General features: G+C 41.1%; 3 protein-coding genes across 3 annotated transcripts; 2 read left to right on the forward strand and 1 right to left on the reverse strand.

Annotated features, from left to right (window-relative positions):
- Window positions 1-383: 383 nt before the first annotated feature.
- LOC133902176 (uncharacterized) lies at window positions 384-1,280 on the reverse strand. The gene has a single exon (XM_062343775.1). It carries the CDS (start codon window positions 1,050-1,052, stop codon window positions 384-386), a length of 669 nt encoding a protein of 222 aa, XP_062199759.1. The 5' UTR covers window positions 1,053-1,280.
- A 4,621-nt stretch (window positions 1,281-5,901) lies between these two features.
- Window positions 5,902-8,520, forward strand: LOC133909808 (uncharacterized). The gene is made up of 3 exons (XM_062352356.1): window positions 5,902-5,928; window positions 6,025-7,191; window positions 8,389-8,520. The coding sequence occupies exon 2, from the start codon at window positions 6,053-6,055 to the stop codon at window positions 7,172-7,174; it is 1,122 nt and encodes a 373-aa protein (XP_062208340.1). The 5' UTR covers window positions 5,902-5,928; window positions 6,025-6,052; the 3' UTR covers window positions 7,175-7,191; window positions 8,389-8,520.
- A 1,878-nt stretch (window positions 8,521-10,398) lies between these two features.
- On the forward strand, window positions 10,399-16,550 carry LOC133896869 (single myb histone 5-like). The gene is made up of 7 exons (XM_062337512.1): window positions 10,399-10,688; window positions 12,594-12,795; window positions 12,955-13,178; window positions 13,293-13,377; window positions 14,061-14,144; window positions 14,826-15,173; window positions 16,366-16,550. The coding sequence occupies exons 2-7, from the start codon at window positions 12,646-12,648 to the stop codon at window positions 16,378-16,380; spliced, it is 906 nt and encodes a 301-aa protein (XP_062193496.1). The 5' UTR covers window positions 10,399-10,688; window positions 12,594-12,645; the 3' UTR covers window positions 16,381-16,550.
- Window positions 16,551-27,522: the final 10,972 nt, after the last annotated feature.

A 27,522-nucleotide genomic window follows, 5' to 3' on the forward strand; every position in this document is an offset into this window, starting at 1 on the left:
TCTTTTTGGCGCCAGTCAAAGTTGTTTGTGGACCGGAGACATGGTTGTATTTTTATTCACTAAGTATCTGTCTACCTAACTACCTAAAGCGCGTGGCTTTCTCTATCAGGCGTTGAGCCACAACTGCAAGAATTCGTGGGCCGTCGGATCGGGATCGGTCGGTAAGCGTCTCGTTGAGTGTTTTTGGAAGCCTCGGGAATCCCCTCGTCTTCGTCCCTGTCCCCGCACAGATGGTAACGTCGGTGCGCTTGCTGCTTGGCCCAAGCTCACAACCAGACTTCTCAAAAACTGAATCCGACCTCCCCAAACCTCGAATCCTCTTGAGATCCGCGTGAAAATCAGCTGCACGATTGGAGTTAGATAATAACACAAGGTATAGATTCTCAAGTGTCATATCCGTTTATAGAGTACAGATGCAAGGGGCAACAAACAGATCGGCAGCATAGAGACGCGATGTTATCGTGCGACGCCTGCAGGAGCTCCTTCCCAGAGATCACCACCTGCATTAGCATGAATCGCCCCTCCCCGATCGACCATATCGGCGGCGGGAATGACGGTAACCGCTTGTCCTCCTCCTTCCCGGCCTCCGCAGCGCAGACGCCGTCCTTGATCATGTCATCGGCGTCCACGGTGCTCTCGGAGCCGAGCCCCTCGATACAACGCAGCATGGATGCGGAGCTCTTCTTCATGGAGAAGCTCGCGCTCCTCTTCATGGACCCCGTGCCGCTCGCGGGCTTGGGCCTCAGGAGTGCGTGCATCGATGAGTCGTCCTTGCTCTTATCGGCCTCGACGATGTCGAGCCACGACGCCGTGTGCGGAGGAGGACGAAGCACCGGCGCCAGCGCAGGCTGCGACAGGACGGCTCGATCGGGCTGCTTCTCTTGGAAGTGGAGCTCGTCGAAGATCTTGGTGAAGAACGCCGGGTCTATGGGCTTCTTGTGGTGGACGTGGTGGTTACATGCCGACAGGGCCTCCGGCAGCGTTGGGTTCACCGGCAGTGGATTCTCGAATAGACGCCTCAGCCTGCCGTCCGCCGCCATCTGCTCAACCATCAACTGCTTCTCTCTTGAGCGGTGTGCTACAACTGATCTTGCCCGTGCAATTTTACAAACAAGCAACAAAAGTGAACAAAAGTTTCAGTTTCTATGCATCTCGACCCGTGGGATAGCCATTAGTATTGAACATATGTCATATACAGATCGAGACAGCTCCAGCAGATTTTCGTTTCCCAACAACAAATCAAACGAGACATTGCTTCACAAACTATATTGAATATCATAGGTATGGCCGCACTTCTCCAGAAATTATTGGTGTTATTTCAACCATTGATAGTGACTAACTATAATTCTGTAACAGGTATGTAGCTGCAAAAAGTGAGGGTGCTCCTGAGTACGAAAAGTTTACCAAGTACTATATATCACTCTGCCCAAGTGAATGGCTATGCATTCTTGCTCCAGTCTCTATATTTTATTTATTTATTGCTGCTGCTTCTTCAGTTTGTTCTGCGATAGTAAGACAGTCATTTCTATGGTATATGATCCTAAGATACTCATCCACACTGATCTTCCTACTAGTCATGTATGATCTGAAGAGTCCATTAGACGATGAAATCTGTCTGTTTTATAACGTATAATTTTACCTTTTGATAGCCCAAAATTCTGGGGTTTCAAGATTATTATCTGATATAGTACTTTAGCCATGCATCTTTGAGTAAGCCAAAACATTCGTGTGGTTAGAGCAAACTCCTTACATTGGGTCACCTGATGGAATTGATTAATTGAGTTGCATGGGTTGGTTTTCGAGTTCTTCGAAGGAGGACTGGGCTTTATAGCAGCATTGTGTTGGATGCACTGGATGATTCATATTGCCGTGTTTCATGTTGACACGCCTTTCTGCTCTGTTTTATGTTTTTTATTTGGTATTTCAAAAAGGCTGTCTATAATAAACTTTTCTCATACTTCGTTAATCCTATCATTTAGCTCATATTGCTACATAGTAAATGATCTGCGTGGGTACGATCTTAAGATGATATATTATGTGCAATGTTTTCTACAATGCCTACTTAAACGGTTGAGGATAAGTGATCTGCGTTGAACTTGATTTGATTCTTGCTGTTGAGTGCATGCTATTTCGTTTGTTAGTATAGCAGTGTTATACCCACTCTTAAAACTCTCCCATTCTCAACTTGATGACATGGCTATGAGAACGTTGGAACTAGCAACGTGATACAAACACTCTGAAATAAAACTGTTTTCTAATAATACTTATATACTTCATGGACCCTCTGCCACTACATTGATTGTTTTAGAATGTGACTAATCAATCAATCCTATATACTAACGGCGACGGAATCCCCGAACGCTCCTAGGCTCTGCTACTGTAGCTACTATAACAGGGTCCCACCCACCATTGTATACGGATATGTATACATATATGTATGTATATGGATATATATATGTATACGTATACATATATACATATATATATATGTATTTATATATGTATAATATACTTTTTATTTTTGAGAAATACTAGGAAAATTAGTTATATTGATAAATCGACTGAAACAATCTAAAGTGCAAAGAAAAAAACTAAAACTCAAAAAAATACAAAACAAATTTTGTTACATTCGTAACTACTGTCCACAAATATATTATGTGTGTGTGTATATATATATATATACAAATATATATTTATATTTATATATGTATATTGCATACATGAGTCCAGATGAATCCAACATTTCACTTCTAATATCATATACTAACGGTGGAAAAATCAGTGTGCTAATACGATTTTTTTTTGTTAGCTTCGTATTACTGACGTAGCTACTGCCCAGCAATATATTATGTGTGTATATATTACATACATGAGTCTAAATGAATCCAATGCTCCTCTTACAATAACATATGCTAACGGTAAAAAAATCAGTACGCTCCATATGCTATTAAAACTACTACAAATCACACAACATTGAAGCGTAACATTTATTCGAAACGGGCATAGCAAAACGCACCAATCTACCTAGTTTTATACTAAGCTTTATCAAACAATAAACATAATCCAACATAATATATTTTTATTCAAAATATTATACACTTATTGCACGCTACCACCTTAGTGACGGGCTATTTAGCGTGCCAACGGCGTGCTATTTTCTAGTTAAGTCTTAAGTTTCTTCCTTATGTGTTTTATTAAAATAGATTATTTTTTAATGATAGATGATATATTCAACAATAACGAGACGTCTGTATTAACTTTATCAATCTCTAAACTCTACCACGTATTAAAACTTTAAGCAAATACGTGGTTTAGTTGCTCAAAGCTTTTCCTATTGGAATTTGCCCAATCATGATCTACTCTTAAGATTCCAAAGCAGACACACTTAGCTCCTTATTTCAGTCTAAAGAGAGTTAGATATGTTTAAATAATTGGCTCTCTTTTTTATCTAAAATAGAAACATATGGCAGAGAGAAAGAAAATGATTTTGGCTATACTCAAGCACGTGCATTTCACATATTTTTTATATAAAAAACTGTATGACTTGTAACTTGCGACGAGCTACATGTAAATATGATAACCAAACGTGCAATATTATTTTTCCTTTTTATATGATGGTTCTGTTTTAATGGGATTATAATGGATGATTAAAATTAGAATAAATAATGCAGTTTTTACAGAATTTAATATGATTAAATGTCCCATTTGATTGTCATTACTTGTCATTTGTGACAGACAAAAGAACTGTCATTTCATGGTTATATGAGAATAGTAGACGTCCTCGTTGTTCACTCTGTGATTTCGTCTCCTTATTTTCCCCATTTCCCCCTTCTCTTTTGCAAGCGTGTTGCACTGTTCAGTTTGCTATCACGATCTTATCATCGACGTACAACGAGGAAGAGAAGAACGGAATCTCCGAAACCGATGCCAGTAGAGACCTGCATGAGGTCACAATCAGGCTTTTAGGCAGCACTCGATGTGACCGCTTAGTGAGTGCGATTCTCCTTTGATTACCTCCTTGATGTCGACTACGTCTGAGGAGGTGGTTTTGCGACATCAACCAGATCACCCTCTCGTAAACTTGTGTTTATCAAACCAACAAGTAAGCTGTGCGAGCAATTTTTTTGAGAAATATGTCTTTTAATCTGAAATACATAATAGGCATGCTAATTCTAGTATTTACATCGTATTTATCATGTGTAGTCTTTCTTTCAATAAAATATATATTTAATATTTGTCGCAATTTTTTAACATTTCCTTCAGAAAAAAAAAAATCCTCAAAGCCTAAGGAGGATACGAATAGAAAAAAAAGAATCAGCCCACAACGCAGGGCGAGCCCGCGGCAGGAATCGGCAAACGCATCATACGGACGGAAAATCGACTGCAAACACAAAAATAAATAGCTAATAACAACTGTTTCATATTTGCGATTAAAAAAAAAATGCCAGTTTCAAAACAGGGCCTTTAACGGATAGGCACAGCAATGTGGCCTCCAGGCTAAGATTAGATGGGCTGCGGCCCGCCCAGTACAGCCCCGTTCGGGCTAACCTGGTCGACCGAGCGAGCGCTGAGTGGAGAACAAGGCTGGGCTGAGGCTGACCAGAGGGCCCAGTTCCCTCATGGGCCACGCGTTCGTGGGCTTTAGATAGGCTGCGCGCACCCGTTGGCCCAACTCCGTTCCTCAGTGCGAACGTGCCTTTGGCACGATGGTAAGGCTCGGTTGGTGAGCCAAACCAGCCCGAGCTCCATGCTTGGGTAACGCACTGGTTCTGATTTATTTCGGATACCTTCAGTTCTTTTGGCGTGGCGCTACAGATAGGACTACGACAGACCCGTTGAGTAGCAGGGGCGAGGTGGGCTGTCGCACAGGGCCCCCAAATAATTGGGGCCTCCAAATCCTATTCAGCTCGGTAGCTTGACTGTTTCGTTGGGCGCTGGTGCTGTTCGACTGGGCTTGATCGACTGGTCGTATACTGGTATTCGTCCAATCGTCCGTCACTCCGTCTCCCAGGTCGTCGAGGCCCTAGTGGCTAGTGCCCTGCGGCTTGCACCCCTGCCGCCCTGCGCCCCTGCCGCCGCAGCCGCACTGCCGCACGCCCGCACCTGCCGTGCCGAGTCCCGTCGCGGCGTTGCCGAGTCGCCGACGTGATCGCGTGAGCATGCATATTCATTCGATTTCGACTTGCAAGTACTGTTTTTCTTTTTTATGTCGGATATGATTCATTTGCAACTTGCAAGTACTGTTTTACATGCTTGCATTCTGAAGCATATGTGAAATACATGCATACGTTTGTTTCTTCATCTATTATGCGTGTTGTAGGCCTGGCGTGTTGTATCTAGTCATTGCCATCATATGGACATGTAAACTATGAATAAAGGATGTTTTCAAATCTTCTGTAGATTGTAGAATTTGGAAAATACTGAAAGTGCTGCTGGCTATAAACGGCAAATAATTACAAACTGAACTGTCGGTACTACTGGTTTATTAGTTCATTTTTGACATATCTCTGCGTAACTTATACCTCCTTCATCTTCTGCTGAATTTATAGAGCACACAGTGCCTTGCTATATAGGAACTCACATATCTATCTAGTACATAACCAGAGTTGTGTTTGGCCACTTCCACGCTGCCAATCCTCAATTGCTCTCAGGTAAGCTGGACGGGCTGCTCGGGAGGCACTGGAGTCTGGAGAAACGTTGGCCTGGGTGCCTGGCCTTCAACTGCACATTGTTGCTCTTTAATTTGGATTCACAGAATTGGTATGCATCTTTGCATGTTTAAATAAATTCGATCTTGGCTATGCAATTGGTATGCATCAATGCATTTTTAAAAAATTCCCTTGGATTCATAGACGAGAACGGCAGTGACCACTGTCCAACTCGATATGCCGACAAACGAACTAGTGCTGGGCAGCACGTTCCACGCAGGTTCGATCTTCTTTTCTTTTGATCTTTTTCTTATCTTGCTAAGTCTAGAATTCATGTACTGTTTAAATCATTAGTGTTGTTTGATTTATAAAACAGGAAGACGTTTATTTTCTCAATCCTCATCATGTCTTCTAGAAATAGGAAGTATGATTCTGGTTATGAAAAGCGTAAGAAGAAACAAAGACTAGAAGCAGCAGCTCAATCTCAAAAGGGTGCTCTTGATAGATTTGTTATGAAAGAATCTCAATTTAATTCTGAAAATCAAACTGCAGCTGCTAATGTTGATGGGGTTCATAGTGATGATGCTAAGATTGCAATAGAAGTTGAGGCTCACGCTGCAGAAATTGTTCAAGGTGACGATACTAATATTGCCGATGAAGTTAGTGGACATACTGATGGAGTTGATCTCAGCTTAGATAGATCACCAAGTACTGAAAGTAACAATGACATCAATACTTCTTTTCAGCCTGATATATTTGATCCAAGAACTTGGGATGCACTTGATCTTAAAATGATTGATATTTTGGTGCAAAAGGGTCCTAAAAGAGATTTGTCTATTGAGAAAGGTCCTAAAGATAAATTATCTAGAAAGTTTTCTGCAGTATCGTACACTAGAGTTCTCTCAAATGGAGAAAAGTGTGACAGAGAATGGCTTGTATACAGCAAAGAGCTTGACAGAGTATTTTGTTTTTGTTGCAAATTATTGAGAAAGGGGTACGGGAAAGGTCAGTTAGCAAATGAGGGTTTCAATGACTGGTATCATCTTGGCACTAGACTTAAAGAGCATGAAACTAGTACAGAACATGTTATGAATATGGCTACTTGGTATGACTTGCGTCTCAGGTTGCAAAAGAATCAAACAATTGATAAAGTTGCTCAGCGAAAACTTCAAAAAGAAAGGGACCATTGGAGAAAGGTTTTGTTTAGAATTATCTTGATTGTAAAATTTCTTGCAGAACATAATTTAGCATTTCGTGGCAGTAATAGCAAGTTGTACCAAGACAGCAATGGTAATTTCTTAGGATTGATTCAAATGTTGGCTGAATTTAATCCAGTTATCCAACAGCATGTTCAACGCATCACGAATGATGAAATTCATATTCATTATCTTGGTCCTGGCATCCAGAATGAGTTAATAAATTTGATAGCTGCTGCAATCAGGTCTCAAATCATTGGAAAGGTTAAAGAAGCAAAGTACTTCTCAGTTATCTTTGATTGTACTCCTGATGCAAGCCACCAAGAATAGATGTCTTTGATCATAAGGTATGTTGATGCATCTTCAGGTTCTATTTGCATTGAAGAATCCTTTTTAGGTTTTTGGATGTAAATGATACAACTGGGCAAGGATTGTTTGATGTTCTATAAAATGAATTGAAAAATCTTGACCTTGATGTAGACAATGTGAGAGGACAGGGATATGATAATGGGTCAAATATGAAAGGAAAACATCAAGGGGTACAAAAGAAACTATTGGATAAAAATCCTAGAGCTTTTTATTTAGCTTGTGGTTGTCATAGTCTGAATTTAACACTATATGATATGGCAAAGTTTTGTGGTAATGCAAAAGATTTTTTTGAGTTATACAACGTATCTATACAATATTTTCTAATTCTACTAAGAAATGGCAAATTCTTAAAGATAACATAACAGGATTAACTCTCAAGTCATTGTCATCTACTCGTTGGGAGAGTCGTGTTGATAATGTTAAGGCTATAAGGTTTCAGATTCAAGAAATAAGGGAGGCTTTACTACAAGTGGCTGAAAATGATAATGATCCATTGACAAGTAGTGAAGCTAAATCCTTGGCGGATAATGAACTTGGTGGCTTTGAATTTTTAGTGGCAATAATCATCTGGTATGAAATATTATCTGCTGTTAATTTGGTCAGTAAGCAACTACAAGCAAAGGATATGCTTATTGATATTGCAATTGAGAAAGTACAGGGGCTGATTTTCTTTTTCAATAAGTATAGAGAAACTGGCTTTTCAAATGCATTAGAAGCTGCAAAAGAAATTGCACTTGAGATGGATATTGCTCCAGAATTCCGCACCAAGCGTAAAATCAAAAGAAAAAGACAATTTGATGAGAGCAATGATGATGCATCTATTGCTTCACAATCTGCACATGAGTCATTTAGGGTTAATTATTTTATAGCTATTGTTGATCAAGCTATAGCTTCACTTACTAGGAGATTTGAGCAATATCAGGGGTAAAAAATACTTTTGGTTTCTTATTTAATTCCGATAAGCTACGCTCCTCGGATGATAAGAGTTTGTTTTCTTCTTCTGTTAATCTTGAGGTAGCACTTAAGAGTGGAGAACATTTAGATATTGACGGAAAAGAATTGTATGTGGAGTTAAAGTTCATCCAGGATCTTATTAAGGAATCTATGAGCCCTCTTGATATTCTGAAATATTTGAAGCAGCTAGGCTGTTTCCCTAATACCGTTATTGCATACAGAATTTTGTTAACCATTCCCGTGACTGTTGCATCTGCGGAAAGGAGCTTTTCTAAACTCAAGTTGTTGAAATCCTACTTGCGTTCTACTATGACACAAGAAAGACTCAATAGATTGGCGACAATAGCACTTGAAAATGATATTTTGGAGAAGATTAAGTATGAAGATATAATTGAAGATTTTATTTCAAGAAATACTAAAAGGATGATGCTTTTCAGTAGAACATAAGGTCAGTTTATTGCTTGAGTACTACATTTACTGTTTAGCATTAATATTTGATATATTCCTAAGTATTGTAACAAATAACATGTCTTGAAATTATATAATTAAGTGAAAGTATGCTTTGGTTATATGAATTTTTTAATTTTAGGGCCCCATTTTGTATTTCGCACTGGGGCCTCAAATTCCTAGAGACGGCCCTGGACTACGATGTGCTTGTCGTCTACGGGATTCTCGATGGGTTCCGGTGATCTCCATATAGACGCTTTCTTCGAGCTGCGTGTAGGTGTAGAACTAGCATGTGCGTGCGTTAGGTTTGTGTGGGTTGCGTGCGTGCGTGTATGTGGGGTGAGTTCGCGCGTTCATGTTCAGATACTACAGCTGTATTCAGTGGTGAAGAGTTAAAAAAAAAACTCCGTTCCTCAGTTGGATCCGTTGAAACAAATTTTATACAACTGGATTTAAAAAAACTTTCTTTTTTATAATAATAAAAAATATATGATTTCATCACGATCTTACAGAGATCTCTTGTAGCAAGATGTATCAATACTATACTACTAAGCAGGGCGGAATCCGCGCGCTCTCAGCCCCTCTCCCTCACTGTAGCTCCTGTGCTGATAGTTAGGCCCCGTCACTTCATTCCCTGATCAGCGGAACGGTATGTTCCAGTGAGTTCTGGTACTCACAAGTCTTCAAAGTATATAAAAAAAAACAGACTGCGAGCTCAGACGAGCACCAGAAATAAGAAAACGTACTGGAGCTACTGTATCGTACTACCATGACACCAAATATTGTATGAGAAAATACTGTGCTGTATAGTAACTAATGTTCTCAAATATTTAGCAAAAAAATTATTCCATTCTAAAAAATCAACAAAATATCTCGCTTATTTATTTTCTCATACACGTATGCCCAGATAAAATCTAGCATTTTCCTCAGAAACTTTAGTCACCGGCGAAAAAAATCTCACTTATTTATTTCCTCATACATATACGCCTAGATAAAATCCAAAATTTCCCTCCGAAAACTTTAGCCGTTGGTGGAAACTTCAATCACCGGCAAAAAAAAACCCCGTGACCTTATTTTCCAAATTAATACTTCTCTCATTTATTCCTTCATTTATTCTTTCATACATATGAGACCAATAAAATCCAGCATTTTCCTCTGAAAAATCCAGGCACCGGGCAAAAAAAAATACTGTTACCTCATTTTTCAAATTAATACTCCTTACCTGTTACTAGCCACCGGCTCAGAAAATCCTTGCCACCTCATTCTTCTATATTTCTCTCACGTTCTCGCTCCATCTCAACTCCCGCCTTGCGTAAGTCCAAAGACTCTTGCTCTTGCCGAGTAGCAAAGTCGGAGAACCGATCAGTTAGGTGTGCTTTTCGTCAGCTCTCTCTTTAGCCTCACGGTCTTCCTCCCTGGCTCTCTCTCGGCCTGCGGGCGCAACGAAGATTTTTTTGGGCAATTTCTTTGTGTCAAAATTCCGGATCTACTTCCCTCACCATTGACAATTCATACTTAAAAACAACAATGATAAAAAATAGATAAAAATTAGATTAAAAAATTACACCAATATCAGTTTATCAGCTTAACACATAAATACCCAACAACGAAATAACGCATAATTGATCCATGACCCTTGACGTATTAATCACAATATTTCAATGAGTGTGTCCGTAACAAAAAAAACAAAAAAGACCAATTTTACCCTTCAAATACAGTTTACAAACCATATAACATTTTATTAATACATTTATTCGAGACACGCGCCATTCTGCCTAGTAGAATTTATTTCCGGACCGGCTCCCACGGTTGAAGGCGGTCCTTCCACACGGCCAACCCGCTACGTCACCTGTCACCACCACCACCACCACCAGTGGGCGGTGGGCACCAAGCTGCCGTGGCGCATCGCCGCGGGTCACCCCTCCTCTCTGCCGGTCCTCCATGTGGCGGCGCACACGCCAGTGACCACGTCACCACGTCAGAGGATCTCAATCCCACCCGCCGTCCGCCGCTCCTCTCTCGGTCTAGTGGGGGTGGAGATCCGTGCAAGCGAGGACCGGTTCTCCTTGCCCTGGTTAGTAATCCTTGCTTGCTTGCTTGGATGGATGGATGGATTCCATGCGTTCGTAATGGTTTGCGGTTTGGTTTTGCTCTCAATCAAACCCAAATCCTATCTTCTCTCTCTTCATTCAGATTCATTAGTTTCTTTAACCCACTGCTGTAATCCAATCCATACCCAATCATGGTTCGATTAGGATGGAGATGAACTTCCAAAATTTCTGGGGTTTCAACTGAACCCCCATGCCCCTAGTGAAGTCCGCCATGTTAAATTGTGCTTCGTCAGCACGTAGGATCATGTAGCCAAAGTGCCAGCGCGATATATTTTTCGAAAAAATTGGGCCCCCCAGGTTAAGTCCGCCCCCGGTGAAATTGCAAGGGCAAGCATCTGCATGACTTCTCTGTTGTATTTCCACTATGTGGACTGTGACTGTGGTCTGTGCATACAATGCTCTGATTAAGATGGTTTTGCTGAATGATGTTTAGTCTCTGGATATATAGGTTGTCTCATTATTGTGTTCCAATTTTTTCCTGCTGACTTGGTTTTGTATGCCGTGTCAAGTGCTGAAGTCAGTTATGTTATGTACTCTGAAGCCATGTTCCAACAGTTTCTGAATAGGCAAAAATACTGCGATGCCTTTAGGTTTCAAGTTCCAGCGTCCACTGTCCATTTCTCTTATCAGTTCAGCATTCTCTTTCACTTTCACATTTTAGTTTGGTTGAATCTAGGATAGAACCTGGAACGTGGATTAACATGGTTTGGTGATACTGGTGTGCTTGGCAGGACCCGTCATGTTGGCGCTTAGGTCACCATGTGTGCAGTCGTACTCAGACTAGTCTTTTAGATGCCAGAATCACATTTTCATATGATGATGATGCATGTGTCAAATCGGATCGATACTCATTGTCTTCTGCGTTGATAATTTTTGAGCTTATTACACCATCCGTCTAACAAAATCTTAAGCTACAAGGAAGCAGCATATTTTCATTAGGATTTGTTTGAGAATGGTGTCATAGAGAGTTTCAGGTGAACAGAGGCATGGTGAAGCGATTTCCAACTTCTTGAAATGATCCCATGTTGTCTTATGTTTTGCACCGATTTCCTCTTGGTTTGTTTTATCTTAGGTGGTTAGGGGATGATGTTATTGGCATAGCAATGAAATTTCTCATGTATCCAATAGAATTAGAGAGGGTTGGACTTGCCCGTTGCCACTTCTGAGAAACAAGTAGATCTGAAGTTGCCTTCCAAGCCCTAATCTGTAGCTTTGTTTGGTCACATTACAGAGGCCATTGTTGAGTTTAGTACCATTTTGATTCATATGTACTCCAGTCACAAATAATTGATGTTTTGGGTTGCGTTTGAATATTTGAAAATGATATGAGTAGATTTGTCCTCAAAAGTAGATTCATAATAGTATAATGTTGCTATGTTTCATAAATATGTTACACAAAAATTAGTAGCCCAAGTTGTGTATTGGGGACCGTGTCGATATCCGAAGTGTCACTTATTTTTGACTGGAGAGTACACTATAACAAATATGATAGGCTGTTTTTACCATGAATGATAATGGAGCCTCTGAGAATCAATACGGCAAATGTTTTCTTCAATATTTTCTAGGTTTGTTCAGATTTACATGGTACATCACACTTTCCTCCCTATTATTTGGTATATTCAAGTTGTAGTATAAACCTGATTTTCTACTTTAGCCAAGAATGGCTGGATGTTGTGCATATTAAAAGGATCATTTATTTCTGTAAGTATTTTCTGCACATGTTGCTTTTTTGGGTAAAAAATTCCTTAGGATTGAGGTTTCTGAATATTCAATGCTTGCAGTGGTGTTAGCCTAATGTAATCCAGCACTGCTTACATTCCTTTTACTTGTTTGTTCTAGCAGCATTTACAATGTTCTAATGAATTCAGGTGTGCCCATTCGTGTTCGTATTGTATTTGACCAAGGAGATTAGGCCTAAGCATGGGGGCTCCAAAACAGAGGTGGACTTCTGAGGAAGAGGCTGCTCTTAGAGCTGGAATAGCAAAACATGGAGTTGGAAATTGGCGCAGAATATTGAACGATCCAGAACTTAGTTCCACCCTGCACTACCGCTCGAATGTTGACCTAAAGGTTAGAATTGTTCACTTCATTACACGTAATTAAGCTTGCTAGTGAAGGGAATGCCAAATTTTTGTATTCCTTGAAATCGTGTGTCATTTGGTGTTAAATTTCCAGATTTCATCTTCAATCTTAATGTTCATCTCCTCTTTTCCACTAATTACTACATAGGACAAGTGGCGCAACATGAATGGAATTGTCTCCGCATCGGGTTCTCGTGAAAAGGGGAGAACTACTGTGAAGAAAACCCGAGCTACTCCTAAGAATAATGATCACTCAACTACAGTCAACACAGTTACTTCTGATGCTGATGATGAGAATGTTGATGCAAAGCCTATAGCATCAGTGTCTAGTGGAGCGTTGAATACATCAAATCTAAAGAAACCTCACTCAAGGTAATTGTATATGTACAAGTGTAATGCATAAATTTAGTTCTTTTTCTCTTAGTGTTATCAATAGAATACTAGATAGTTTGGATGCTCCTCTTTAGTTTAATGGCTTTGTTGCAGGCTAGGCAATATTATAATGGAGGCTATAAAGAACTTGAATGAGCCTACGGGGTCGCACAGAACTACTATTGCTGATTACATAGAGGTGTGCATCCTGCTTTTGTTTTTGTTTCTTTGTAGGACTAGAGTTATATGTTTTATGGTCTGTCTACAAATGACCGTCGTCTTCTATTTTGAGGAGACTGTCAAACACTATTTGCTCTTTCTGTCTGTTTTTTTCAGCCAAAGAGTTTACATAGCTGACAGCCTGTCACATATATGTTCAATGTTTTTTGTTTTGGTATAGTGTATAAAAAATCAGACTAGGCAGTGCCCCAGCCGCAAAGATTATGCCCAAATAGGCAGGCTGCCAGCCTAGGCAGTGATGGATGGTGCCACCCATGTCTGTTCGAAGGCTCATTACTCCTGAACACCTAAATAAAATAGTGAACACAGCTTCATACCAGAAACAAAAACTACACCATACCTAACCTGATTGTATCTCAATGAGCTATCACAGACATCAAATAGTAGAATCACATAATTAAGAATGTCTGGTTACACAAGATTTCCTCCTTGTGTGCAAGAACTGCAAGTGGTCACCCTCTCTTCCAGCTTGGTCAAAAGCAAGCTATTGCATTGTGTCTTCCTGCTGATTTCTGATGTCATTCTGATACTATCATCATGTTTTCACTTGCTTATTTGCTAATGAAAGTTATTGGTGAATCGAGGCATGCTTGCTCTTATTTGCTACATGCACAGACAGTTTCTTACCCTGGTTTTATGTAGGAGCAATATTGGCCACCTAGTGATTTTGATCACTTACTGTCTGCAAAACTTAAAGACTTGACCACCAGTGGGAAATTGATAAAGGTATTTTTTTTTTAATTTTTTGCTCCCTACTTCATTTTTATGCTACGCGAGAAAGAAAACTGATTCAAAGGTGAAAGTGAAACTACTAGGCGATACCATGTGAGTAAATTCGATTATTTGTAGTGATACCACCTAATGAAGTAGATAAGTATAACCTTTACATGAAACCTCAGAAGCCTAGTTTTCATCAAACTGGAGCAGTTGACGTGCCATATTTATGAAAACAGGATATATGAAGGTCTCCCATGGTATGTATGATTGGGCATATGCATGTGTTCTAAAAGATGCATACACTTGTTCAATCATGCACCATACTCTACTATTAGTCTATTACTAAAGCGCCGAAAATGTTTGTCAGTATTAGCAATCACTTTTGCATACTGGTTTCTTGTTCAATTTCATGTAGAATCCTTGTTGGACTGCAGGCTTACTATTTTGGTTTTACTTAACAAAATGCTATTTTCTGCTTTATTTGGTTTGTGGGCTCTTTGGTGTCCATGACTTATCTTTTAATGCTGAATATCCTTATTTTGATCCAATTAGAACGTGCGTAGTCTCATATGTTGTGGGCAAGCAAGGCGTCTTAAACCTGATAATGACCTATTTGTTGTCCACTAGACAATAGTTACCCACGCGAATAATCTTGAGCATTTCAGCATGTGACCCAATGGAAGATTGCAGGTGAATCGGAAGTATAGGATAGCACCTAGTTCACCGTACTCAGAGGGCCGAAGCCCCAAAATGCTGCTGCTGGAAGACGTGCAAAGAGAGCCCTTCAAAGTAGGGAGTGATGATAGTAAAACCCTTACAAGATCTCAAGTTGATGCTGAATTGGCTCATATGGCAACCATGAGCGCTGAGGCAGCTGCAGTAGCTGCTGCTCGTGCAGTTGCAGAGGCAGAGGCTATCATGGCAGAAGCTGAAGCAGCTGCAAGAGAAGCAGAGGCTGCAGAAGCAGATGCCCAAGCTGCACAGGCCTTTGCTGAAGCAGCATTCTTGACATTGAAGAACAGAAATGCTGCAAAATTGGTATAGCTCTAGTCCGTGGATCTTTACTTATATGTCCTCTAATGTAGAAACAGGTTTCGTAGTCCCTTCTGCAACTGAATGGTTACTTCTAGTTACTAGAAAATACCGAAATGAGCAAATTTTCAGTTTTCATAAATTAACTGACTTATTCAATGAAGATTATGATTTCCAAAGGCACTTATACCAAGGTATAGAAAAAAAAAAAACATTCATTCTAACATATTTTTGTTATTGTTCTTTGCACTAAACCATGCATGCTATTCAAGAATAATATTCGAAAAACAAAGGATCTTTAAACAGTAATGGGTTCTCGAGTTTGCTAGAAGCAAGCGTACAATCAACCTGTTTTCGACAAGTTGCAAGCTAAGATCTCTTTCCCATTTGTAGCCAAATGGGGCCTCAAAATAGCATTTGAGATGAAACAGTACTATGTTTCACTTCCCACGGAAATAGTAATGTGTTCCATCTCGGTATAGTAACATATTTTCTTTATTTTTCACTTCCCTCGTGTAGAAAACATGGTACCGACCGCTGCATGCCTGTGTGCTTTCCATTTTCTTTGGAATTAAGATGTGACTCCATTTTGAAATCCTTCTCGAGGAAAATATGATCAGCCAGGGAATTGGGTGTCTTAATTGTTAAATATCTGTTGCACTGCTGCGCCGTTTGGATATTTTTTGTTTTTTCTGTATCTTTCTGTGTACAAAAGAATCGGACATTTGTCAAAGGAACTTGCATTGATTTCACTGTTTGTTTTCAACCAACTATTTTGAAGGACAATTATTCCCGTGCACAACATTTTGCATATTCTGATACTGTGAACTACCTGCAAAAGAAACCTAGTATTGGAATGCTTTTCAGTTGGAAGTTTATTGCTATCGTTGTTTATATATATATATCCACTGAACATACTCTTCGGAGAAAGCAACCCCACCCCCGTCACAAAGTCTTCTCCGTAGATCCTTGTGAAGTTCTCAATTTGAACTCCCTACAAAGTTTAAGTTACATCGCTTGTGCTCCTAATATGACCACCACCTCAACAACATTGCATTTATCTACCCATACTTATTGGGATGCTATTACATTCAAATCAGAGTAGATGTGCATGCCTCCTGCTGTGATAGATAAGAAAGAGATAGCCAATGTGCTTTGCTGCTGCATCAAATTCTGACTCCTTGATGTTCATGTGCAGATGGGCCAAGCTTGATGCTACTCGGAGCTGTTTCCGAGTTGTATCAATTTATGTTACTGGAGCCATGTGAGCCCCGACGCACCAACGAAGACGCCAGCTTGGTATCCCCTTGCGAAACCGTTTTCGGAACTCGGTGGAATGCTAAACTCTTTGCCAATGTGAAATTGTTAAAAAAATTCACTGACGATTGGCTTGAGTGCATTGTTTACCAACAGCCTTTGCATGACTGCACGTCTTTGGAGCTCTCACCAAACTAACAGAACGGCAAGAGATGACGGTGCGCGCTGCCGTCGCGTCGTTGGTCTCTTGATCGGGCCGTTGGTGTGCCGCCGATAAGATAGGAAATGCGCACGACTTGGGCGAAGGTAACTGGAAACTGCTCTTTGGCCAAGGGGACTATGGAGTAAGAAGGCCGCTGTTGGTCGACGTACGGTGAATGGTGATGCAATTGTATGTGCTTCAGCCCAGATCCCCTGATAAAGGACAGTCAGGACTATACGTTTTTGCGTTTATGTGAGGTTGACTGACTAGGTGATGGAATGGAAGAAAAGTCGTGACTTTGAATGGATGTCGACAATTGGTATCCAGTGTAGCGACGTGCTCAAATCTACGTAAAAAAACTTTAAGAGAACTCACTAGATAAATCGTGGTGCATTCATGAGGTTGACTGACCGAGCCAAGCCATACGGCCTTAGTATTAGCCACTAAACTACACCAAAACGTCAGTCGAGCGCTGAAGGGGATTGATTCAGCGTTGCATACTTACGAGAGGATGGGAATCCATTGGCGACCTTGGCTTGTAACCGAGGTAAGGTCGATTGGCCAACTTTCATATATATGGTCCATGATAACGGCGCGCCCGATCGGTACCCGGCATGGATTCGCTGGCATGATCAGCACGTAAACGGTAAACCAGCTGCCACTGTGTATACAAGTATATGGATTCGGTTCATATTTCCTACAGTGTTTGTAATAGCAGTAGAATTTCAGTATTGTGCCATCTTCACGGCATGTTAATGGTTCATCGTTAATTTGTTTATACTTGATGCCTAGATAAAAACCCATCTTACCGTATGGAAATAAGAGAGGATATTGAAGAGCCATTAATGCAGGATGAATGGGATGAATTCTTTTGAATTCACCACCATGAGATTGCACTATTATATCAAATTCACCAATTCCGGAATATGAATTTTCTACTATTAAAATAGCTAGTTCAGGAGATGATAAACGATCTCGAGCCATTTTGAATTTTGTACCAATGGATTACATGAATCTAGCATCTTAATGATTTCTGCAACAATATTTGGATCAAGATCTTTAGATGAGTCATCATTTCTGAATATAGCAAGTCTATTAGCCACTTCATGTTCTGTATTATAGATATAAAGTTGAGCATATTGAGATTGATTTCCTGGTTCAGGCAGTAAAGATCCTATGCGATGATGTACAACTCCATTGATACGAAAAACATAAGGCCCATCTCCAGTGTTGATGCTTCTATCAATATGAACTCCCAAAGAGGTGAAAGCAAAAAGAGAATTGTACTGTCTTATAAGTTGCATGAACTTGTTTGCTTTTTGTCCACTATTAAATCTCATAAGTTCTTGAAGTAAAGATGGTCAAGGCTGGAAAGAGGGCAGTGACACTTTCCTGCCACGACAACATAGGTTATAAACAATCCATTTTTTTATATGAACTGAGATAGACAATACGTTCTTGATACCAAAATATAGCCCCACATTTATTACATTCATAGTCATATCCGCCATAATATGATTTATATACATCTAAAAAAAAATGAAAACATAATAAATAAAATACAACATTGATTCAGATAAGAAGGCAGCTAGGAAGTTATGTTATATGGTGCACAATAATGGAAATAAATAATTCATAATAATATAAAGAAAAAATAAGTTGGATTACCTTTCAAGAAAGATATAAACTCTTTCCGTGTGGTAAAGTTTGATTCTAATGATGATAGTGATGAATCACCCATTGTTAAAGTTGTAAGTTAGTTAAAAAATGGTCATATTGGATAAGAAAAAAGATAGATCAGATAATATTGAAGCTATGGACATAGTATATTGATCTACACAATATATGTACTCCATGGTGTCATATATGTATAAGATAGATAGAAATGACATTGCTGTGCTGAAGCTTTGTATTGATTAATACGTCTTCTTTTAGCATGATTTTCGGTAACAATGTATGGAGGCACTATAGGGTAGAAATGATCTCCTATATCAAAAAAAAGTTCCAAAATTACTTTTTTTAAATATCCAATCTGAATCTTTAAATAAGAATTCGATAGGGTATAGATCTAACTTCCTACAGGTCGATGCCTCTTTTGATGTTGTATATATGTCCATGTTGGGTTTTCTAGAAAAAAGAAAAACAATAGGGTGAATTGTTTTTTTAATGATAAACCTTTTTTTTTAAGATATGTCATTACTATGTCAATTACTATTAATGAGGGGGGGGGGGGGACATGACTTACCTTGTTCTGGTATAGATGTTCCTGTATTTGTTGTAGCAACATTAACTTGGTTATTGCCTAATGGTATATGCAAACAGTAGAAACAAATATCAGGATATATCAATTATTGTTAATGAAGGGTGTGTGTGTGGGGGGGGGGGTGTAAAAAAAACATGGCTTACCTTCTTCTGGTATAGATGGTCCTGTATTTGTGATAGCAAAACTAATTTGGTTGTTGACTAATGGAATATGTGAACAGTAAAGAGAAATGTCAGGATGCTATCTTATAAGCATTATCAATTGTAATTTTTTTAAATAGGGAACATCTGATAGAAGATCAAGTGTTATCGTCATACCTAAAGGGAAAATGACTGATATGTTTGAATTTGGTGACAAAGAACGTCTACGTGGACGACGTCGTGTTCGAGGTCGATCAACATATGCCATGTTTGTAACTAATAGATGTAACAAACACATATTTGCATTTCATATATGCTTTAGTTTAATGAAGTGTGATTACAACCTAGAACTTTTGGCAGAAATTCTCTATTAACGTCACCTAAGAACAACAAGGAAAACACAGGAGAGAGGGGGGGGGGGACAATAATAATACAAAAATGTCACATAAGAACAACAAGTAAAACACAGGAAAGAAGGGGGAAAAACAACAATAATACAAAAATATATAGATGGGAAATATCTATGTTTAAAAGAATGCTAATTATAAATAGCATGAGCTAAAATTATATATACTAAAAAACCAAGCAGGTTCTCTACATATGCTATTCTTAAAATACATGTACATATACATAAGATAATGTTGCATATCTAAATTATATGAACATATTGTAAAACAACAATAATATAAACATAATGAGAATCAGGAATGTTCCATTCAAAATAAGGAAGCTTTAGTATTAATCAGTGTTTATTAACATTAATTAACTCAAGACCGTTCTTTTTTTAAAAATGATTCAACATAGCTTTATCAAGGTTGACAGTGATATTCTAGGAGCAAATATGTGAATGATGAACATAATATTAAAAGTTTGGGAGCAGTAATTAGTGATTCAACTAAGAGTCTTTCAAAGAGGATGTGTGCACATCGTCTTGGATTGAGCATCAGTAGCGTGTGCATATAATCTTGTGGTGCTGTTCTCATGAGGAAGATACATCAATCCTAGGCTTCTTTTAGATTTTAGAATCTAAATAGGAATTTTGGAGGATAATGGTCCTTAAGAATTTTTCCTATTTGACTCAGAGAGAGAAATGTAGACCCATATACCATACATTGTAGTATCATTGTATTTAATGAGTATATTATCTACTAATTAGTAGTTATCTTTTATCTCTCATGGTGTTCTCTCTGCACCACATACGAAAAATCTAATATATGGACAATCTTATGGCTAATCGAGGTGTATCCATTGAGATGACCTAGCATCGTTACCCCTAACTAATTAGCTCCCATCTAAAGCAAACCTTTAATTCTCCAGCTGTTCTTGTGAGCAAAGTATAGGTACATGAGCTGTTATAGCTATTGCGGGGGGGGGGGGGGAGGTGATATACCTGATTATGGGAAAGAAAACACTTGGGGGGAGAGAGGAAGGGGAGGATGGGGGGGGGGGAAGGAGGCGGATGTGGAAGCACAGATGGGAGTCCAACCTTGTATGGATTGATGGAGAAGTGTAGTTTCTTGAGAGGACTTCGTGAGGGTGATTGGCGGAAGCTCACTGGGAGAGTCCGAGGTTGGAGAGGGCTGCGGCACGGGAGGAATCGGTGGACGGGCTCGGCGGCTCGCCGAGGAGGTGGGGAGGAAGGAGGTTGGGAGGCTGGAAGGGACAGCTGTACGGGAAGAATCAGTGGAGGCGTCTGGTGGCTCGTCGGGGCCGGCGGAGCAGTGATGGTGGAGAGGAAGGTGGTTGGGGAATGAGAGTGTACATGGAAAAGAGTGTGGAAGCCAGGGGTGTGTGTGCTCACTGATTTTGTCAGCTTCATCGTTCGAGAAGGATCGTCGTGGGACACGTGGGAGGAATCGACGCCGGTGTTAGGATCTTACGGTCAGGAAATTGTGTGAACAGTAGCTACAGTAGTTAGAGGTCATGGGAGGCCAGAGATTCTTGGCTTGTTAATATATGTTATAGATAAGCCTAGGCCACAGTAAGGAACACCCCACATCAAAAGTAGAAGAGGCTCGAGAATCAAATCTTACTTGGATGATTAGTAGAGGTGGTCTGCTACACAAGCTCAATATTTCACATAACACTCTCACTAGGCCGATTTCATCTCAGCTCAGACATTTGAACTAGTTGGAAGCTCCGGACCTGTCCTCCAATGAGCTTTCTGGGGAGATTCCACATGAGCTAGCATCGTTGGACTTCCTCACAGCGTTAAACTTGTTCGACAATAGACTGATGGGAAGCATACCGGTGTCGCCTCATTTCTTGACATTCTCCAATAGCTCATTTCTTGGAAACAATGGTTTGTGCGTGCCTCTGTTGTCAAAAGAGTGCATCGACACAAAAAAGTGGCGTCACATGATTCCGAGAAGAAATATGTAGACATTGTGCTATTCCTCTTTGTCGGATTGGGATTTGGTGTTGGGTTTGCAATTGCAATTGTAGTGGCATGGCCGCATGGGGGATCCCCATTAGAAAGCCCTCTCAATTGTGTATTGAATAACCTCCTAAACTTTAAATTGGTCAGAATAACCTCCTGAACTTTAAATTGGTCTAAATAACCCCTAGAATTCCTAAACTGGATCAAATTTCACCTTTTGCTTATCACAATACCGGTTTGATGACGTGGACTTCGGGTTTCAAGATTTTCTTGACTGTGTCATCCACGTGTGCCAGCCATAGCCATGACAGTGGGTCCAGGCCCAGTTGAAACACATCAGATCTTGACCTCGGTCAAAATCAAATGGACGGAGTTGGGGAAAATGGCAACAGGCGACTCAGTGCAGGCTCGCCGACGAGGGGGCGGCAGAACTCAGCCAGGGAGGCACGGCAGAGGCTCGGCGCGTGAAGAGGGTTTGGTTCGGGGGTCGATCGGTCAGTGAGGGCGATTGAAGATGGCCGACGGTGGTGGCCTGGCTTCCCGATCTTGGCTGACGGTGAAGAAGGAGTTGGGGATTCGGCGGGCTAAGGGAAGGTAAAGCTCCACCGCTCTGAGGGGAAACCAGCTCAGTGGTCCAAGGGCTAAGGGCCTGGCCATGGCCCGACCGCGCGGCTTCCGTAGAGGCGGCAGCGGTGGGTGGATCATGCAGAGACCCACGTCAGCGTCGGTCCGAAGCTAAAACGGAGTGCACACAAGACTTAGCAGAGTACGGAGGAGCTCATTGTGCTTTTGGTCGGCCGGGAAAGGCTGTGGCGCGGTGACGCGTCGTTGGGGTGGTGGGGATACACGTCGGAGCCGAAGAAGATGAGTTTGCGCACTCAAATCTAGTTAAGGTTCTATGGGGATCTGGGGAGGGAGGTTCGGTGAAGCTATGACAGCCTCTCTGGTGCGTCGTCTCTTGCGCGCGCGAGTTTGGCCCCTCCGACAACACGACCTTCACTGTGTTCGCGGACTGCCGCTCATCATGCTCCCCGAGGAGGCCGTGCCCGCATCGCGCCACGACCACGCCGCCTCCGGTGACCACCTATGCCACCCACACCCCCTCCTCTCCCTCCTCCCTTTCCCCTTCCCCTTCGGCCCGGGCCACCACCGTGCGTGCGAAGCCTCTCGCTGATGGCCCGAGGCTCTGCCCAGCCATGCAAGCCGCGAGGTTGCGCGCGCCTGAGTGTGGTCTCGCTGTCGGGCGCCATCCCCCTTCCCGGGCATCCCCTCCCCCTGCCGGGCCACCGCCTCCCCCCCTCTCTCTTCTTCGGTGGAGAAAGGAAAAAGAAAGAGAAGGAAAGAAGAGAATAGAAAAGAGGAGGTGAGACTGATAGATAATTGGGCCCCACGTGGTGATGTGGTATGTCAGCCAAACCGGGTACAAAACCACTCCAGGGGGTAAAGTGATTCAGTATTGATAGTTCAGGAGAAGTAAAATAGACAGTTTAAAAGTTCAGAGGGTTATCTGGACCACTAGTATAGTTCAGAAGAGTAAAATGGATTTTCCTAAATATTATCCATGCCATCTATAGATAACACTTCTAATGAACTAGATATACCGCTTCCCTCCTAATTTAATGTGGGTCCATATGTAATAGGATACTAAAAGTCAGCACGTGTCTTAGAATGCGATATAGACTGGCTACATATTAGTAGCTAGCTTTTCTCTCTCCTCATATTAACATTTCACCACATAGATAAAAATACGATGTGGATATTTTTATATCTAGCTGGCATGATGGATTGTTGGAAAGTGAAAACACCCTTAAGCAATAGATGTTCATCTGGATTTTCGCCACTCATGGGGTCGCCCCTGGCCTGCGTCGCAGCCTGTGTCATCTGCTGCGGGCCAAGGGCGACGCCGAGTCACCGAGCAAGTTGCGGTATGTGTCGTTGAAGCCTAGGTTCTGGCGCTGGAGATGATGCCGCAGGTGAGTTCCCACCCGTAGTTACCGAGAACATGGAACCATGTCGTGCTCTTCGATCCTATTCCTCGACCCTACTGATCGGGAATTCGGTGACTTTGTTCCCACCTCATGCCGTAGTTGTCGCTGCTATTCACGTCAAACGTAACAATAAAGTCCCGAGAGCAGGTTCGTTGCCATAGACACAAGCACTCGTCTTTGGACGTTATTATGTCACTGCCGATCCGGCGATCCCTGTGACTGTGAAAGCACAAAAACTTAACTGAGTTATTGAGGTAGCAAATATCACACAACAGAGCAGGGCGTGACTTGCAACAGAAGGACGTTCAGTTGCGAAACTACTCAATTTTTTATCGCTTCCTTTGATTTAACTTTGCTTTCGCGATGCAGGTATGTTTGTACCAGTATTGCTAGTTCACAAGAAGAGCTTCTTTGGGGCGGCGTAGCTTGGTTCAAGAGAGGTGAAGCAAGGAGCTCCAAGAATCAAGACAAAGCAAAAATGATAGAAATCTTTTGACTTTTGTGCTGCTGTAGGCTCAATGGCTGTCTTCTTATGTTCTAGATCGCAGTCTGAATTAGTTTCAGTTTTCTCTGGACTTCGATAGTTACGTTCGCAGTCTGAATTACTAGTTGATAGACCATCAAGCGCTTGGGTTCTATGGGTTCTATGGACCTCAGTGCTATGCACGAGCCTGTGTGCCTTCTGTCTTCATTAGTGCCTACGGTTGGAAAAAAGCTGCAAAGAACTGTAATAGAGTAAGACTTGTTTTGTGGATCCTTAGTCAAGTCTTATGATCAGTTTCCCCCAAGCACCCGCAAGGTGCAAATCAATTACTGTCAGATAGGCACAGTAGGAGACATCATGGGGTTACCTAGTTAGCAAACGAAACAAAGCTAGGAAGACAAGAATAGTTGGAGGTTAACTCCAAAAGACAAGAAGAGTTGGAGGTTAACTCCAAAAGACAACAACTACTGAAGCTCCCACACCTTCCTTCTAATCAGATCCATCACTTTACCCACCATCGCTCTCTCATTTCTTTGGAACCTGGAGGTTAACTCCAGTACGAAGCATGAGAAATCAAATAAAAATATGTTTGGATTTATATGTGATGAATGATTGATAAGGTTATTATTTTGGTTTATCGATTTGTGAGATTTCATAACTTGTATATAAACTGCAAATATGATCATGACTAACCAAAGTTGCAGAGAAAAATAGAGCTGACGTGTTTGTCTCTGAGTTCAGAAAAATTGTACACGCCGAATGATCCAGCGCTCTGAAAATTGAACATGCCAGAAGGTCTGGCGTTCAGATGTGATTCACGCTGGAGCATTTCCAACTCAGAAGCAAAAGTTGGTGTACTTGTCGGATGGTCCAGCACTTGGTCAGTATACACGTCGGAGTATTTCTTGCAAAGAGGTTAAAAATCGGCTCTTGGTGACTTATACTCATCGGATGGTCCGGCATTCGAGCAGTACACGTCGGATGCTTCACCGAAGTATTTACTGCAGAGAGGTTGCAGAACAAGTCTGGAGAGGTTGAGCACGCTGGATTGTCCGGTGCTCAGGAGATGTGTACGTTAGATCATCTGATGTTCACGATTTGTTTATGATGTGCTGATCAACTGAGAATTTTGATTTTGACTAACCCGTAATGGAGTTCGAGATATATGTTTCTTTATCTTATGTTGTGCAGGTGATGGATGTAACTTGGCGGCCGATGATGAGACGATCGGGACAAGCGGGGTACTTGGTGCCGGATGATCGAGGAGGCCGGACGGAGTCAAGGGTGATTGAAAGTGCATCTAGGCCCTCTAAGTGGGTTTTGGCTTATTGATGACAAAACGATTAAAGAACTAACATGCTTTTTCGAGTGATGAACAGGTTTAAGCATTAGTTGTGAAGATAAATGACGTTTGACGCCTGCCGAAACAAATGAAGAATCAACGAAGAGTACTAGATAGGGTTTACATTCTTTTATTTTTGAAATTGAGTCTAGGATAGACACCTTTTTTAGAAGGATGAATTTGATTGCTTGGTTAGTGTCTCAATGCTCAAGAGATCCTTTAGAACCATCCAGTTGAGAGACACATTCACTCACGGACACAGAATTCTTTCTGAAAATCTTCACTGAGTCCGGAGTCTCCGGTGTTCACCGGATACTCCGGTACTCAGTGTTCAGCCGGAGTTTCCGAGGTAGCCTCCGGCAGAGAGTCTCGGTTACGGTTTATTCTTTTTGGAAAAAAGGCCGAAATCTCCGGTGTTCACCGGATACTTCGGTATTTTAAGGGTTAACAGACCGGAGTCTCCGAGGGAGACTCCGCCAGAGAGTCTGTGTTAAGTATTTGTTTTTTAATTAAAAAAAGAGGGGACCGGAGTCTCCGGTGTTCACCGGACACTCCGGTAAAATGTTTAGAGTTAACCGGAGTCTCCGAAGGAGACTCCAGCAAGACTTTCGGTTAGCATTTAATCTTTTTGATAAAAGAAAAGAAAGACCGGAGTCTCCGGTACCTAGAGAGGCCGGAGGGTCCGGCTGGTCTCCGGACTTAATCTTTTTGGAAAGACTGTCAGGACCGGAGACTCCGGTGTTCACCGGAGACTCCGGTAATTCAACAGAACTGTAACGGCTAGTTCTGACACGTTTGGTGACCGTTCTGACGCCGTTTTTGGATTTAGGACCGGAGACTCCGGTATACACTAGATACTCCGGTAAGCTCTGACAAAAATAGTAACGGCTAGTTTGTGAAAGAGTGCTATAAATGCCCCCTCTCTCTATAGCATTTAGAGCTTGCTATGGCTGGTAAACTTGAGACCTCTTGAGCACTTTAAGAGCATTCAAAGCCCCTCCAACCACCTCTAGAGCAAAGTTTGCAAAAATTTGAGAGTTTGTGTTTGGAGAGGGTTCAAGCCACTTGAGCATTGAGTTCTTCATCGAGCATCTACTGCAATCATCTCTCTTGAAGCTTTGGGCTTCTAGAAGGAAAGGAGTCGCCCGAAGAGCACCCAAAACTTGTGGTGTGCCTCGGGAAGTTTGTAAATATCTTCGAATTGAGTAAGAATTTCTAGCTTGATCTTGGTGGTCGCTAGAAGAGGATAGGGTTGGAAAAGACCCGGCTCTTTGTGAGCTCCTCAACGGAGACGTAGGCACTTCTTTGTGAGGTGGCCAAACTCCGGGATAAATTCACGTGTTCTTATTTGCGCAATTTACTTTATCGTGTGAATTTGGTGATTTGTCATTTAAATTGCTCTAGTAACAATCTTGCTAGTATTAAGTGTTATTCTAGCTTTGTGATATCTAGTAGACCTAGTGTAATCCTTAGACTCTAGCTGTTATCTTTAGTTCACATTTATTCTGAAAATCCCTTTTAGGCCGGAGACTCCGGACTAGACCGGATACTCCGGACCATACCGGAGTATCCGGCCTTCACCGGAATATTCGGCAGTTTTAATCCGCTGTTTTTAGTTTTAATTTTCAGAAAAACCTATTCACCCCCCCTCTAGGCACTTTAAATATATAAGGATGATATGCATGGTCGATGGATGGTTCAGCAATATTTTTTTGGTAACGAAAAGATTTATTAACTCTCAACATTATATCAAGATAATACAATTGTTAAAAAATTATCTTCAACCTCTGCTATGCAGATAAACCAAAACTATACAGCAGTGTAGGGATGACAATGGTTTATACCCGTGAGTAGAAGCTATACAAATTCGCACCCGCGAGCTAATTCCTAAATCCGCGCCCACACTCATTACCGGTCACGGGTAAAAACTGAAACCCACGCTCACCACCTACAGAAACACCCCTATACTCGCCAATATAGTAAATATGCATTAAACATAAGAGTAAATGTGTAACAATAATATGTCAATTTAAACATGCATCTTAACTAAAATAACGAACAAACATCGTACATATACATAGAATGCATATCATATTAATACACTACCACATAATTTACACATCAACATATTATTTCATAATTCAACATAAATAAATATTATTCATCAAGACAATATAGTATTTAGCGGATACATAGACAAAGCAGACACATACAAACCTATTGCATACCTAATCTCTTTATACCCGTTGAATTTATCTTCAAACTCACATCATGCCTACGTGTAAAAATTGCATCCTAA

This window comes from Phragmites australis, chromosome 2 (genome assembly GCF_958298935.1).
Source record: "Phragmites australis chromosome 2, lpPhrAust1.1, whole genome shotgun sequence".
Taxonomy (NCBI): domain Eukaryota; kingdom Viridiplantae; phylum Streptophyta; class Magnoliopsida; order Poales; family Poaceae; genus Phragmites; species Phragmites australis.

Coding starts and splice junctions, on each gene's coding strand:
- LOC133902176 (XM_062343775.1), bottom strand. CDS start 1,052: ATGGTTGAGCAGATGGCGGCGGACGGCAGGCTGAGGCGTCTATTCGAG.
- LOC133909808 (XM_062352356.1), top strand. CDS start 6,053: ATGTCTTCTAGAAATAGGAAGTATGATTCTGGTTATGAAAAGCGTAAG.
- LOC133896869 (XM_062337512.1), top strand. CDS start 12,646: ATGGGGGCTCCAAAACAGAGGTGGACTTCTGAGGAAGAGGCTGCTCTT. Junction 12,796..12,954: donor GCTCGAATGTTGACCTAAAG/GTTAGAATTGTT, acceptor ATTACTACATAG/GACAAGTGGCGCAACATGAA. Junction 13,179..13,292: donor CTAAAGAAACCTCACTCAAG/GTAATTGTATAT, acceptor GCTTTGTTGCAG/GCTAGGCAATATTATAATGG.